Consider the following 16,542-nt stretch of genomic DNA (forward strand, 5'->3'; position numbering starts at 1 on the left):
CTGTGAGAGTTAAAACATGCTACCACCAAGGCAAAGTAGTAAATTTGGACAGCATTTATGACACCCTTACTCCTTTTTTGGTTATTAGATTTCCTTTAAACAATGCTAACTATTCATTCAAATCATTATTTATTCAAAACAATCTAATTTACAAACTAGAACAATGGTAGTAAGTTTCACACTGAGATGAAGGTGAGAGATCAAGGTGACTCACATTGGCACTGATTTTTATTTTTTAAACAGGGAACATTAATCATTTGTAAACAAAACCATATTCTTAAACCACAGTGAGCAAAACACACACTATACATCCATTCTAGGATCACTTTTTACCCTCTTCTCACTTTAATTAACATAACTGTGTAGTCAGGCAGGTTTTGCAAATAATACTAAAAGCAAGGAAAATTAGAGTGAAAATAATGAAAGCTGGCATATCCAGATGAAGCGGTTAGGGTATATGGGGAAACAATAAACACAGGGCTGGACAGTATTAGATCTCAGATGACTTAAGAGTTGCAGAAATAATTTTTAAATCTCATTACCACCCGTATCATTCATCAGATGATTAGAAGAATTTAATTTTCACATAAGACTCGAAGTAACATTAACTCTTGAGGAGATAAAAGCATCTTAACATTTACGCAAGAACTTCTGATTCTTTTGGCTTCCCCCTGCCAAATTAATGCAAAGCTATAAATTGAATAAGGAATGCAAAACACCCTAAATCTTGTGCAATGACAACAAAATCTAAGATCATGGTATTTGTGAAAGGAGAAAAGTAATCATACAGCAAAGGAAAGTATAGTTACTTAACCTATAGCCCGTATATGATGCTTAAAATCTAATCAAAGGAATGGATAATGATTTGAGAATGTAAACATCATGTGTCAGAGAGAGGAAAAGCATGAATAGAGTATTTAAAAAAATAATTTCAGTTCATTACTCTTCAGTATACAAAGAAAAGTGGAACTGTTAACAGAAATCGCTGAGTAGGGTTGTTCCCAGCAAGTAATAAGAGGAACACAAAAGAAAACAACTATGAAAACAAAATTATTTCTGTAAAAAGCATATAATCTTAAAACACTGAACTACTTTTGTTTTGCTCAGAGTGGTCTGAGAATAGAGGCAGAAATTACAGAATATGAAGCACAATATATTTACATGCTGAAATTTACAATACCGATATTCCCATTAAAATATTATATATTTGAACTTAGATATTCAATGCTTTTAGAAAAACTAATACATTTTTTAAATGAGAGAATGCAATTAACATTACCAACAGTTCAAACACACAAAAAAATTAAGATGGGACAGACATTAACAGCTTGCCAACATCATTTAAGTTTCCAGTTAAATTAAGAACTTGCCCTTTTAGCCATTCATCATCACTTTAATAATAGATTACATTATTGTTTTATTTGCATACAGACTTACTACTGACATTCACTTTAGCTTCCAAGTTACTCTTATTCCATTCAGTCCATTTAAGATTTACATGAAAGTTCAAAAGGACTCATATTTTAAAACTTCTAAAAAAGGTCAATAGACCTCATTATGATGGTGATTAAATGTGCAGATATTTTTTATTTGCTCAAAAAAGTTTTTCACTCAGATATATTTAATCCCAGTCCCTACCCATTTATTCACATCTATGTTCACAATAAATACTGTTTGGTATAGCAAAGGTACAATATTCCAGGATAACAGAATTTTTTGCACTGGAAATGCTTATGTAAAATTTTGCTTGGATGAAGGCACATAACAATATTACAACTCAATTCTGATTAATGCACAAACAAAACATGGGAATTTTGGTATGGTACACATCAGTGATTAAGAAAAAATGTCAACAATAGTTTGCAAGTTAGGAATTCATAGTTAATGTCTGAACGTAATGAAACTCAAACCATGATATAGTTACGTGTACCCATTACCGGAATGTAATGTTAATTCAAAGTATTTAAAATTAACAATGGACCTTTCAGAAGGAGTTTACTTAACTATGCTAAAACCATTAAGAAGACTTGTTAATTAACTTTGGGTATAAACTGGCTCAGAATGCCCTTGATGGGCATATCCAATCTTGGAGATGACTGAAAATGTATGCAAGTTCCATTATCATGACTTCAGTAACTAGAAGCTTGTTGATAACTGACAAAGTCTAAATAAAAATATAAATTGAAGGACCTGTACCTTACTTTAAATGAAATGGCTGATATACGTTAAACATTTCCCTAAGTTGGCCACAATTCACCTTAAGCACTGATGGGCACTGAGAATTTTTTCATAAGATGGGATCAGATCTATAACTGGGGGGTGGGGTGGGCGGGAGTGGGAGAGGCAGAGGGCTACATCTTTAAAATTTAGTATTTAGTCTTACATGATACAACATTCAGTTCTTACATCCAAAAACAGTATCAATTTCAATAAGCTTAGTTTTAAAAATAAGAAGTTTTGCCTCATATTAAAATAAAGTTTTGAGAATTATTTTTGTTAAGTTCTATAATACAGTACATGGAGAACTATTTTAAAATTAAGGTTTTGATATATATTCAAAATGCATGGAAAAGTATTAAAACTTGCCTTTTTACTTCAAAAAGCCCTTAAAACTGTATAATGTAATAGGTTATTTGTGTACCATAAAAATAAGACTTACATGCTTATTTTCTAAGTAATATTACTTAAAAAGGATCTCGTTTGCTAAAATATATCTAAAGAAACTGTTATTTTGTCACAGAATTACATACAATCCTTTAATTTTGCCCATAACAATTTAAATACTAACAATTACCATAACTGAATTTTCAATATTTCCCAATTTTATTTTATGGAAAATAATCATGTAAAGAGTAATTACCAATAAGGGGTTTGTTTTAGCCTAATTTATTTTGGATATGCCACCAACATATGAAGAAAAAAAAAATCTGTTTACAGAATAACCTTTGTGTCACATGCACAAGCCTTATAGTGCCCTCTCCCCACTTTTCACATGAATAAACGCTGTTCACAAATATAAAAATAAAATTACACGTGAAAATGAAGTATAAACAGACAACTCTTCCCGCTTTATGAAAAATGTACACAATAGTTTTAAAATACAGAAAAAAAAGACACAATGATTATGGTTTATGAATGAAACATCAAAGAAAATTATTTCAAGGTTATTCTAACCTGGGATGTATGATTTGGTACAATTTAAAATTCTCTATATGGAATACCCTGAATCCATTTTAATTGAGTAACTTTCTTATCTTCTTTGCAAATTAAAGAATACTGTTTCTTTTCTTTTAAAAACAAAACCCAGATGGCAGGAAAAGTGTCTTTTCAAAAAAAAAAAAAAAAAAAAAAAAAAAAGTTTTTCTCAATGCTGAGAAACCACCCTCCTATATTCTTCCTGTATTATAAACTATTATACTGTCAGATTTTCTTTAAAATTTTTAGGGATAAATAAAGTTAGTTCAAGGAAAGAAACTTTATTTTTTGAAGTCCAAGCATACTATATATAGTATGAATTAACTCCCTATATTTTATATTTTAAATCACATGAAAACTATGTATGTGATTAAGAGAATTCCAATTTTTAGATTTTTAGAAGTAGACAATGAGTCCTCTTGATTATTTCTTAGGACCATTAACAACCTGAAACCTAAAAGCTGTAGCTCAAGCAAGCAACACAATATTTAAGGATAAGAGGTCAAAATGTTTACCTGTTATTACTCACCTGTCATTTATCTCAGATGTTTCCAGAAGATTAAATTCAGAACAAGTAGTTGAACCATGTAAAATGTGGGTATATACTGCATAAACAATAGCCTCGGAGTTATAATTACTATTAATAATACATATGTTAAATACAACAGGAACAAGGAATACCCACCTTCTAACGATGACGATACTCGCGCTCTCGGTCGCGCTCTCGATCGCGGTCCCGGTCCCGGTCCCGGTGTCTCTCTCGTTCTCTGCTTCTCTCTCTGTAATAATCATCATGACGATCTCTACTGCGGGATTTATGACGCCGACTCTTTTCTCGTGATCTACTATGATCCCTTTCTCTTGATCGTTCACGTCTTCTAAAAGAAATTACTGGATTAATGCTCTCCATAATTAGATAGCTTAAAAAGATATTCAGTATTTTGGTGTTTAAAAATACCTACGGCAAAAAATAACTTATAAATCTAATTTAAACTAAAATATCCTGAACTGCCAATAATGATTTACTCACGTACAAGCATGAACTAGAAACCCCATTTTTAAAAACATTCACCCGGGACTTCCCTGGTGGTCCAACGGTTAAGACTCCTCGCTCCCAATGCAGGGGGGTCCTGGGTTTGATCCCTGGTCAGGGAACTAGATCCCGAATGCCACAACTAAAAATCGCATGTGCCGCAACTAAGACCCGGCGCAGCCAAATAAATAAAAATTGGGAACCAGACACACCATGGCAATACACCATATCATCTATTACATCTATTATAACTAGCAGCCTAAAACAGACATGTAGTATTTACTGAATGAAAAGCAGAAAGGTAAAGGAGAGAAAATTTCAAAGGACTTGTGTTTCAAGCTAAAGAACATACAGAAGGTAGTTTTTTAGACACAAAATTCATGAAATCACTCAATATATAATGAGACTTAAATACATAAAACTACCACCCATTAATACATGTTACCTAAACCTATATGTAAATATCAATTTTACATTTAAAACTAGCCAAAATATGGTTCATCATTAGTGTTACCCCACTAAGAAACTTCCTAATGAAATATATTCGTAGGTATGCTTGGGGGGTGGTGGTGCTGAGGGGCATGGTGGGAAGCAGAGAAGAAACTTAGTAAACATGACCACCAGAAAAGACTGAGATACTATTCTCATTTTTATTTAATAAAGAGAAATGTTTCATGAACTGCCTTTAAAAACAACAACAAAAAACAGGTACTTTAACCAGAGTATGTATCTTAGAAATCCTACTATTCTAAATTCTGAAATTCACAACAAGGAAATAACAACTGGCTATTAGTTTAATCTCTATTTTGTATTTCTGCACCAGACAGCTCAACTTAGCAAACATTATTAAGTGCTAAGCCTGTGATTAAAGTAGAAGTTATTATTCTGGACTTAAATAATTAAAAGAAGACTATATAAGATACGGTCTTCAGCTGTAACAAATGTGTTCAGGTCCAAACATCTTTATACTGGGTCAAAAAGGTAATAATCATAAAGTTGTGGACTATGACAAAGACAAGCTCTCTTTTCCTAACTTAATGAAGACAACTCTACCACTAGATAAAGTACACTAAAGACCTGAAAGTATCATGTCAAGGTTAAAGATCTACCTTTTGAAAATATGTAAAATTTCAAGGTTAGCAGTAATGCCAAAAAAAGGAACTGCCTAATCAAAATAAAAATACTAAGAAATAGATTATTAACTCCTTTGTTCAAGAAATATTTATTTAGCACCCAATCTGTACCAAGCACTGTTTCATCATTACAAATATTGTAGCGAACAAGACAGGTAAGGTCCTTTCCATCTTTCGATGTGTTCTAGTGAAAAAAAATGTGCATTAGTAACAAATAAGAATAGACTGTAGTAAGTATTATGAAAAATAAACAGAATGAACATGACAGAATAACCTGAGAGAAGACCCCTCTTAGCAAGTTAGATTGAGTTGAGGCATGAAGGATAAGGAGCCAGCTATTAGAGCCAGGGAAAAGGGACTCCCAGCAGAAGAAATACGAAGTACAAAAACAGCAAGGTGGGCATAAATACCAAGTACAAAAACAGTGAGGTGCGGCTTCCCTGGTGGCGCAGTGGTTGAGTCTGCCTGCCGATACAGGGGACATGGGTTTGTGCCCCAGTCCAGGAAGATCCCACATGCCGCGGAGCGGCTGGGCCTGTGAGCCATGGCCACTGAGCCTGCGCGTCCGCAGCCTGTGCTCCACAACGGGAGAGGCCACAACAGTGAGAGGTCCGCGTACCGCAAAAAACAAAACAGTGAGGTGGGCAAGTGCTTGATGTGTCAAGAAGAAAAGGGAGACCAATGTGGCGAGAGAACAGTGAGCCAGAGGAGAGGTACACAGTGAGGCTGAAAAGATAGGTAGAACTATATCACACAGCACTTCAATATTTACAGTCTTATTCTAAGAATAACTGGAAGCCACTGAAGGGTTTTAAGCAAGCAAACATCTAACATTTGATTTAGGGTTTAAACAAAAACAATAACAAGATCACACTAGCTGCTAAGTAAACAGTAATAAGTAAAATCAAAGTCCTATAAAGTCCCAAACACAGTATTTTTTCTATTTGCAAAGCAGCAGTTTTAAACAGACATGAGACAGGAAAGTTTTACCTTGATCCAGAACCATAAGACTTGGATTCAATTCCATGAAGGCAATCTTGCAAAGAGCTAATAAGAACTTTGCAACGATCATCAGCAGATACTTTGGATTGTTTAATTAAAGAAATTGCAGTTACCAATGTCTCAATAGCACTCCCATAATCACCTGTGAGTGGAAGGAGAGGGGCCGAAGTCAAATAAATTTTGTTTTCAAAATACCACCAAACCATTTGGGGCAACCATTTTACAAAAGGAATGCACTTTAAAATCACTACAGAAGATGTCTTAATTTTTCTCAGAGTTTCACCATTCTGAAAGGCTTTAATGTACATGAAGTTAACACCACTTGTTACTATTATAGCTGTGTGAAACACATAATCATTTAGTAAATATGAGAATAAATGAGCTGCCTTAAGGTCCCTGAGCCATTAAATGTCAGGGCTAATATTTAAATTTACACCTAAAATTTTTAAATTAGGAGTTTTTCCACTACACTGTGACATACAGTTCCCTTCAATGTCTTTTAAATAAAGTATAGGTAATGATTTGTAAATATAAAAATAACTACTACATGTAGATGACCCATCTTCAAGACTGTACTTTTTAGGTCATTCCTAATAACATAAATAAGAAATGTTAATACAGAAAGAAATATACAAACCAGCACTGGCATCAGACACAGCTCTTGAAATAGCACTGCTTGAGATTGCCCTATTTCTATTCATGATTTCTTCAAACTCAGCTTCACTCAATGGTGTTCTTGCAGTATCCATTTCCCTGTAAAATCGAAATAAACCTTAAATCATACTCAAAAGATTTTCTAAATTAGTCACAATAGTGTAAAGCAATTCAAATAATTGCTTTTGACAAGTGCCTTAGAGCTAATAGTTACTTTTTCAGATTGAAATGTGATCTTTTTCCTACGAAGAGAAGGTCTAAGCAAAATTCCCTTATCTTTCAGCTGAAATAAAGTAGCAACTTAGAAACCTCATCTTTCTGGAGGCCAGAAATTCTGTACTTACATAAGTATAATATACTATTTTTCAGAGTCATACAAAAACAGATATAATAAATTGTTCTGATGTCCCAACACATATGTATATCTAAACAAAAAATCCTGACTGCAAAAAATACAACCCTACACTATCAAGGGATGGAATTTGGTTTCATTTATATTTGGATCCTCTAGGTGCCAAGGCCCAATTCATAAGAGAAGGATAATAAATGTCTGTTGGACTAATAAAATTTCAGGAGGGAGAAGACTTTAGACTTATCTTGTTTGCCACTGAATCCCTAGAAGGATATCTGGCAAATAAAAGGCACTCAGTACCTGTAAATATTTGTTGGAAAAAAACAGTAAAATCCCAAGATTTTCTAAAGCTGCTGGACAACTTTAAAAATTGTGACTGCATGTGCAGTATAGGAAAAGGTAAACTTTTTGCCATCTTAGTTATTAGGTAGGATGTTGAACTGAGGTAAGCAGTAGCAGTTCATTCTAATGAAATGAGGAAACAGCTCATATAACCTTCTTCATGTTTATAAGGTATTATTGTTATTCCCAAAACTTTATAAACAGCCCAACCAAATCACAAGTTGTTCAAAATCCATGTATGATTTCAATTAATTTCTGTGACTCATACCCATCTGATCCCCTAAAAAAAAAAAAACCCACGCAAGATAATCAGTTTTCTCCAATTTTCAATTAAAAATTACTCAATAATAACTAAAAATATATACACAAATGTATTTTAAGAAAAACTGACACTGTAGAAATTCTATTATGTTAGAAAAAAGACATGAGATTCAAATTTTAAACTGTCAAACCAAACCACCTAACCCACCCCTATACACCGAGTGGACACTTAATAGGTAGTTGCTCACTGAAATTAAGCTGAACAGGAGAAAAGTTGTGCTACCTTCCTAGTTATAACGTTTTTCAAAAGAAAACGAAGCAATTTTGGCAGTCACATAAAGACACAAGCTCTATGGTAAATAACTGTCAGGAGACTTTGTTTACAACATCAAATTTATTTCCCTGGCCCTGTGCAACTGTATGGAATTAGGCAGATGCTCAAATCCATCCCTGCAGAACACTGTCAGACAAAACAAAATACAAAGTCATTCAACAGTGATAGTTAAAGAATATAAAATCAAATGATAAACTCAAAAGAAACTGAACGGGGCAAATTCAAGTAGTTCTTAGAGATTAATCTCTAGATTATGATTTGAGTATGGATAGCTTTAAAAGTATTTTGAAAGGGGGCTTAGGGATCACTTAGTTCCACCGTGACTTCCATGCAGCTTTTTTCTAAGAATTGCCATTAATCATTTTAATTTCCATAAAGTCTGTATTTTACAAGTCTTTGTCTACCCAAATATGCTTGTAAATTATTTAATGTTCCCATTTTAATTAAAAGTTAGTAATTCTGCTACTCAGGACTCCTGATAAGCATGAGATAATCAATAGTACCTATCTAATAAACTGACCTAATTCCTAAACCAATGAAGAAACTTTAGCATTCTATGTAATGTCATCAATGGTAAATGAGATTGACTTTAAAACCTTGAAAATAGCTTAAGGATCCCATTTGCTCGCTTAAATTATCTTTATTAACCTCTTTTAACTTAAAAATGATGAAAACAAAGTGACTTGCCCTAAAATCACATGGCTGTATAAGTGGCAGAGCTGGATTATTCCCAACCCCGTTCAGTATGTTTTTCACCATATCACACTGCTTCTTCTAAGAGAAAACAATACAAAAAATTATGTACCTGGAGAAAAGGTCATGATTTTTTTAAAACTTCACTGACAGAGAAAAATACCTTTTGCAGATCAAATACACCAAGTCTACTTTTATAGATACATACTAACTTACCTTCCAGGAGGCCCATAGTCACCCCTATCATATGGTGGAGGCCGGCCATATGGATCCGTTGGTGGTGGACCCCGGCTATCTGATGTAGGCATGCCGCTGTTAGTTGGTGGAGGAAAGAAAGCGGGGTTCACATGTGGAGCTGGTGGTGGGGCACCTGGAGGTGGTCCAGGAAGATGCGGAGGAGGAGCGAGTGTAAGGGGTGGCCCAAGAGGGCCAGGTGGGCGAGGTGGAAAGGGGCCTGGAGGTGGAGGTGGTCCCTGTTGTGGAGGTGGTGGACCAGGAGGGGGGCCGTAGCCTGGAACTGGAGGTGGAGGCCCAGGAGGAAGCGGACCCAATGGAGGCTGCCCAAAAGGTTGTCCAGGAAAAAGAACTGGTGGTGGAGGGCGATCTCCTCGATTAGGAGGCCCAGCTAAAGGAGGAGGCAGAACCTGACCAGGAGGTGGAGGACCTGGTGGACCGGGTGGGCCTGGAGGACCTAAGGGTGGACGTGGTGGAGTCTGTCCAGCTATAGAATAAAGGGGAGAGAGAGAGAGAGAGAGAGAGAGAGAGAGAGAAAAAACACTTCAATAAGGCAGTTTGTCTTCACGCCAAAATTATACTTTTAAAGCGTAACTCATAGACCAAGACTCTTTCTCTTTAAATGCAACCCATATGGTAAATGCTACACTAACAATTACAAAGGTGAAGTTTATCCTTACACATTTAGCTAGCTCAATTTATGCTTAAGAAAAACTACTGAAACAAAAACTTTAATAGATTACATTGCTTAGAGATAGTTTCCATCTTTCAGCGTACACACACTTCTTACAGTGAAATCACCCACCTTATAGTCTACTCTGATGCCAAGCTAGAAAGTGAAACAAGGAAAAATGGTCTTGAAAGGATTTTTTAAGAGGTAAGAAAATAAGACGGATGTAAATATTCTATATATAAGTCAAGCAAGTTTGGAGAAAAATAAAGACCTTTTAGGCCAAAAATGGGTATTTCCTCTATGCTGTGCCCCATATGCCATGGAATCCTAGTTTCCAGGAACAAAGGCCGAGTTCCTTTAACAAGATGCTTGATCAAATTTCCTGGATTCCAAAAATAGCATAACAAGGAGAGTAAGTCACATTAATAATGCATTACTTGAAAAAGAGAGAAAAGGAAAAGAGGTATTAGGTAGACACATTTTATCCATGGTAATTTAAGAAAAATTTTACCTGGAAAAGGTGGAGGTGGCCCTCCTGGTCCTGCTGGCCCAGGAAATCTGTCCCCACCAGGAACAGCCCCTGGAAAACGGGCCCGTCCTCTACCACCTTGTGGAAAGGCTGCACGTGAACTGCCTCCCGGAGGACCAGCTTTACCTTCCCCAGACATTTGTCCTGACTGTGTAGCTGCAAATATCCAAATACTCATAAATAGCATTTATTAAAATAGCTGATACATAACCACTGTTAGATATCAGAAACAACTCTATTTCAAAGTTCATTTACACTATATACTAACTTGCAGATGCCTTGGGCCTGTCCAAACTACATGAGAAGTACCAGTTTAGGAAAACATTCATATCTATTTAAGCTCTTTTGAAGCCTCAAAAGATCCAGGCTTAAATGTATTTCCAATAAGCAAACATGAGTTACTTTCAAAAAACCAGTACTCTGCAGCGGCCAAGACCAAAATTCTCCAACAGAAATCTAAATGTCAGTAAGTATAAATCATTTAAATTTTGTAACATTCGTCAGTTGAGTGTTAAGTGCTAGAACATTGAAACAACCACTTGAATTTCTGTTAATTGCCTGATCATCCATTTATCTCTTTAAGTGATAACATTTGTAAGTGTATAATGGCAAATCTTCTCTATAGACACTTTACTAAGTAGTGAAAGGTCTTGGTGCTAAGCAGAAAATCAACAAATACTTTCTGATTATCAATGGTTCCTCCTCCACCATAACAGACACCCACATAACTTTCCTTCAATCTAAGGATTAGAATGTAGTTTCTTCCTTTTTTTACAATGGGAATGACAGGGCTACAGAACTTGCACACTGTTGTATAATGCTGGGTCTGTGACATCTAGAGAAAAACGGGAGTAGGTTCCCAGTACACGGGACCAGTCATAATCGGTAATTTAAATCAAATTCAAAGCATGGACTTTCTAAAATGGATTCTCCAATGAACTAAATACTAACTATAAATATTAAGATGACTTCTCCAATATAACATCTAACAAATGCTAGCAAGATTAGTTAAAATGTACAACTTTTAATAAAAGCCTTTGAGGGGTTGCTTACTTTTCCTGGACTGCATTTCAAATTGACTCAGGAACTGTTTATTGCATGGAGTTACAACAGGATTCTGACCATGAAGTTCTCTTTTAGGCAACAGATCCATTAACTTTTTTGAGGATGCTTCAGATCCAACACCAACAAGGGCAAACCTAAAAGATGTTTAAAGGGGTGTGGGTAGAAAGTGAGGAGGGATTAACTGTTATTACTCTTATTAAAAAGGAAATGGTCTGAATTTAATTTTACCTAAGAAAACGGAAAATATTTCTTAGAAATATACAAAGCTCACACTTTGATCTTTAACTTTTTTTTATAACAACACATCATACTACCTACTCACTTTAAGTGTATAGAATTCAGTGGTTTATTTTTTTTAGCATATTCAGAATTTTACAAACATCACCACAATCAATTTTAAAAACAATTTTCATCACTCAAAAAACTCCCCATAACTGTTAGCTGTCACTCCATTTCTTCCCATCCTCCAACCCTAATGAATCACTAATCCACATTCTGTCCCTACAGATTTGCCTATTCTGGACACTTCATATAAATGGAACTATACAGTATGTGGTCTTTTGTGATTGGCTTTTTCCACTAAGCGTAATGTTTTCAAGGTTTATGCATGTTGTAGCATGTGTCAGTGCTTAATTCCTTTTCATGGCTGAATAATATTTCATTATATGGATATACCACATTTCCCAAAAATTGACAGACATTTGGGTTGTTTCCACTTTTTTCATTATTATGAATAATGTCACCATGAAAAGATGCTCAATATCATTAGCCAACAGGGAAATGTAAATTAAAACCACAATGATACCATTTCACATTCACTAACCAAAAAGACAATTAACAAGTGCTGGTGAGGATGTGGAGAAAACTAGAACCCACATACACTGATGGAAAATGTAAAGTAGTGCAGCCACTTTGACAAACATCCCAGCAGCTCCTTAAAAGGTTAAATACAGAGTTAAAAATACAATCCAATAAATCTTCTCTCCTGGGAGTTCCCTGGTGGTCTGTCTAGTGGTTAGGACTTGGCGCTTTCATTGCCGTGGCCCAGGTTCAATCGCTGGTTGGAGAACTGAGATCCTGCAAGCCTCATGGCAGAAAAATAAATCTCCTCGTGTATACGTGTACCTAACAGAATTGCAAATACATGTTCACATAAATTGGTACATGAATATTCACAGGGGCATAATTTATAAGAAAAAAAAGGAAACTATAAATATTTATAAATTTAACTTCTTTCACTAAATATTTGTCTGTCTATATGAAAGGGTGGTTCTGGAACAGTGCCAAATCATATGGGGACTACAGTGTAACCTATCTTTTTTTTCACATGCTATGCTGATGTTATTATTTACCAGTATTATTACAGAGTTCCCTGTTTACACAATTAACATATATAAATCAGGTATAATGTATTGGACCATAATAAACTTCCCCCCAAACAAGACAAAAAAAGTTAATAGTGCAATTTAACCTATTGTTGGCTCCCAGAGAATTTGCACCTTAGAATGAAGAAGAAATGGGATGCTTAGTACACAGTTTCCACAGTCAGATCTCATCTCCATGTGCTTCTCAAAGTATGAGTAGCTCACTTTGCTTATGATAATCTATCTAGTGTTTAAAAATACAAAATTATTTTTCAAAATTAACATTTTATAAAACAGCCCCAAATTCAAGCTATTTAATCAAGTAGTAGCAGTGGTAGAAGATATAATAACAGTGTAACCTATTTAGATGAAAGAAACAATTTCCTTAAAAAAAAAAAGAAAATATATGCTCATGCAAAAACTGGTATATGAATATTCATAGGGGTCTTATTCATAATAGCAAAAATGGAAACAACCCAAATGTCCACCAAATGATGGATGGGATTTTTAAAATGTGGTGTATCCACATGGTGGAATATTATTTAGCTATAAAAAGAAATTAAGTACTGACACATGCTACAACATGATGAACCCTGAAAACATTATGCTAAGTGTAAGACGCTAGTCACATGGGACCACATTCTTTATGATACCATTTCAGAATAGGCAAATCCAGAGACAGATTGCTAATGCATATGGGATTTCCTTTGGGGGTGATTAAATATTCTGGAATTAGACAGTGGTAATGGTTGTATAACTTTATAAATAAACTAAAACCCACTGATTTGAAGACTTTATAATGATGAATTTTATAGTATGTGAATTATATCTCACTAGGAAAAATAAAGTTAAAATAGAAAAAAAAAATGAATGAGCGTCAACTCACAGGTATACAATATTCTAAATTATTCTCAGAGGGACTCTTAGGAGCCTTTTCTCCCTGGTATTCAAAATTGTCCTTTGGGACTTCCCCGGTGGCCCACTGAATAAGAGTCCGTGCTCCCAATGCAGGGGACCCAGGTTCGATCCCTAGTGGGGGAACTAGATCCCACACGCACGCCGCAACTAAGAAGCCTCCATGTCGCAACTAAGAAGCTGCCTACTGCAACTGAGTCTGCATGCTGCAACGAAGATTCCACATGTCACAACTAAGACCCAGCACAGCCAAAATTAATAAATAAATATTTTTTAAAAAACTAGATCCTTGGGGCTTCCCTGGTGGCACAGTGGTTGAGAGTCCGCCTGCAGATGCAGGGGACATGGGTTCGTGCCCCGGTCCGGGAAGATCCCACATGTTGCGGAGTGGCTGGGCCCGTGAGCCATGGCTGCTGAGCCTGTGCTCTGCAACACGATAGGCCACAACAGTGAGAGGTCTGCGTAACGCAAAAAAAAAAAAAAAAAAAAAAAAACTAGATCCTTGGGGTTCCTGGTGGTGCAGTGGTTGAGAGTCCGCCTGCCGATGCAGGGGACACGGGTTCGTGCCCCGGTCTGGGAAGATCCCACATGCCGCGGAGCAGCTGGGCCTGTGGGCCATGGCCGCTGAGCCTGCACATCCGGAGCCTGTGCTCCGCAACGGGAGAGGCCACACAGTGAGAGGCCCGCGTACCACAAAAAAAAAAAAAAAAAACTAGATCCTTGGTCAAAAAAGTCTGCTGTCTGATTCAAGATTATCTTGGGTCACAACATTTAGAAATAATTTAATTAATTCACTAATTTAACAAACATTTATTGAGCACCACCTCCTATATCCCAGGCACCATTCTAGGGTTAGGGATACAACAGTGAGCCAAGCTCTTATGGAGGTTACAATCTAAACCTAGTAGGAGACAAGACAATAAACGAGTAAAATACATCATAAGAAAAACTAAAACAAGGAAACAGTGATGGGGGCAGAAGGTCTTGCATAGGGTGGCCAGGGAAGGGAACTCAAGCAAAATCCTGAATGAAGTGAAAGATCCCAAATGTTGACATTTTGGGAAAAAATAAACCAAAAAGAAGAAACAGTGTAAAGGTCTTAAGTAGCAATGTGTTTGAGGAACATCAGAGACTAATGTGGCTGAAGCAGCATAGGGAAGGCAAAGAGTAGTAGGAGATGAGGTCAGAGAGGTAGTGGGGAAACTGGTCTTAGTGCCTGTAGGCCACAGTGAAGATTCTGGGTTTTACTCTGAATAAAATAGATAACCATTAGAAGATTCTGAGCAGGCAAATATTGATGTCACTTTTTTTCAACTTCTGCTATGTGTCATGTATATAGACTGTAGAGAATCAGAGTGAAGGCAGGAACACCACGTAAGAGGCTATTACAGAAATTCAAGTAAGAGAGAACAGTGGCTCGGATCAGGTAGTAGAAGTGAAGTTCATGAAAAGCAGTCAGACTCTGTACGCATTTTGAAAATATTCCTAGTTACTGAAAACTGGCATATTAAACAATATAAAGTAAGTACATTAAGCATATTTTTTCTTTATTATTCTGCATCTAGCAAATTACCTTTTAAAAAGTCAAAAATCTGAACCTAAAGATTTATATAAAATGAAGCCTGCCACAACATTATTTATAATAGGCAAAAACTGGAAACCCAAATAACCAAAAATTAGAATGGTAAAATAAATTACAGTAGCATACAAGGTATGATGGAAAGAACTTAATACATTAGGGAAGATGTATGTTTAAGTGTTAAATATTTGTTTTACTCCGTGTATCAAATACATTATAAAACCTGAGTTGTAATCCTATTGTTTTTGCAGTGAAAATTTAAAAACCTGAAAGTATGTTCACTAAAATGTCAAGAGCGATCATCTATGGATGATGAGATTGTGGCTTTTTATTTTCTTACGTTTCGACATCTGTATTTTATAATGATCCCGTAATGATCCTACCTCATTTGTGTAGTTTAATAGTTTAAAAAAATAAAGCAAAACATCCATGTTACATTATTCTTCAGTTGCCCATCTTCCACTATCCCTTAATTACAGGGATAGCAATGCTTCTTCAAACTGTCATTTCAAAAATCATTTCAACCATAGATGGAGAAAATTCAGGAAAACTGGAAAAGAGACCTAATCTATCTACACTCCCAGCTCCACTAGTTTTAGTGAGGTAGATCACAGGATACATGAAATGAGTATGAATCTTTGTCCAAGAACCTCCTGACAATGTAGAAATAAAACATCCTACACATGTGTAGTTAGCATTAACTTCAAGGAAAGTTACCCCCAAAATTGTAATCACTAGCTACTAACTTCCATTAGGGAAAAAAAAGAATTAAAACAAAATTCTTACCCCTTTGACTGGCCATTTGCCCGATTTTCAAAAAATTTTATCTCCAAAATATCATTTACGCCCAAAGAATGAACTGCTTCAGTTAAGTCTTCATCTGTTGTCCACTGCAAGATATTTCCCCCTCATTAACCATCAAAACATATCCAAGATTTTTATTGTTTCCATTTATTTTTTAAGGGTAAACTCAGGATAAACAAGAGAAAAAGCTCAGTGCAAATTAAGTACAATTACTGCCAGTCAGCCTTCAATTTTTAAATAGCACAAAAGCACCTGAGGATATAATTTTATCCCTTGATAAGAGTTTTGGAAATTAGAAGCTACATACCCTTAGAGAGAACATAGATTTTTTTTTTTTTTAAACTCTTAATGAGTTTTTGGTCTCTTCCAGCTTTCAACTG

General features: G+C 35.6%; 1 protein-coding gene and 1 long non-coding RNA gene across 6 annotated transcripts in view; both read right to left on the reverse strand.

Annotated features, from left to right (window-relative positions):
* CPSF6 (cleavage and polyadenylation specific factor 6) overlaps window positions 1-16,542 on the reverse strand; it is a 29,249-nt gene that overhangs the window by 3,167 nt on the left and 9,540 nt on the right. Inside the window, exons 3-11 of one of the 5 annotated variants that reach the window (XM_019952633.3) lie at window positions 16,145-16,248; window positions 11,489-11,634; window positions 10,418-10,591; window positions 10,178-10,288; window positions 9,216-9,720; window positions 7,001-7,116; window positions 6,352-6,505; window positions 3,881-4,073; window positions 211-3,800 (exon numbers count right to left, since the gene is read on the reverse strand). In XM_019952633.3, coding sequence (XP_019808192.1) covers window positions 3,884-4,073; window positions 6,352-6,505; window positions 7,001-7,116; window positions 9,216-9,720; window positions 10,178-10,288; window positions 10,418-10,591; window positions 11,489-11,634; window positions 16,145-16,248 — 1,500 coding nt within the window. In that variant the 3' untranslated portion in view covers window positions 211-3,800; window positions 3,881-3,883. Of the gene's footprint in view, window positions 1-210; window positions 3,801-3,880; window positions 4,074-6,351; window positions 6,506-7,000; window positions 7,117-9,215; window positions 9,721-10,177; window positions 10,289-10,417; window positions 10,592-11,488; window positions 11,635-16,144; window positions 16,249-16,542 lie in introns of those variants that run through there. The other 4 variants (XM_019952634.3, XM_019952631.3, XM_019952636.3 and 1 more) reach the window with 4 other exon arrangements.
* Window positions 11,823-16,127, reverse strand: LOC141275848 (uncharacterized). Its single transcript, XR_012324293.1, has 2 exons — window positions 13,000-16,127; window positions 11,823-12,625 (listed from the first exon to the last, which is right to left on the reverse strand). It is a non-coding gene; the product is annotated as an uncharacterized lncRNA (long non-coding RNA).

The sequence above is a fragment of the Tursiops truncatus genome, chromosome 11, assembly GCF_011762595.2.
Source record: "Tursiops truncatus isolate mTurTru1 chromosome 11, mTurTru1.mat.Y, whole genome shotgun sequence".
NCBI lineage: Eukaryota > Metazoa > Chordata > Mammalia > Artiodactyla > Delphinidae > Tursiops > Tursiops truncatus.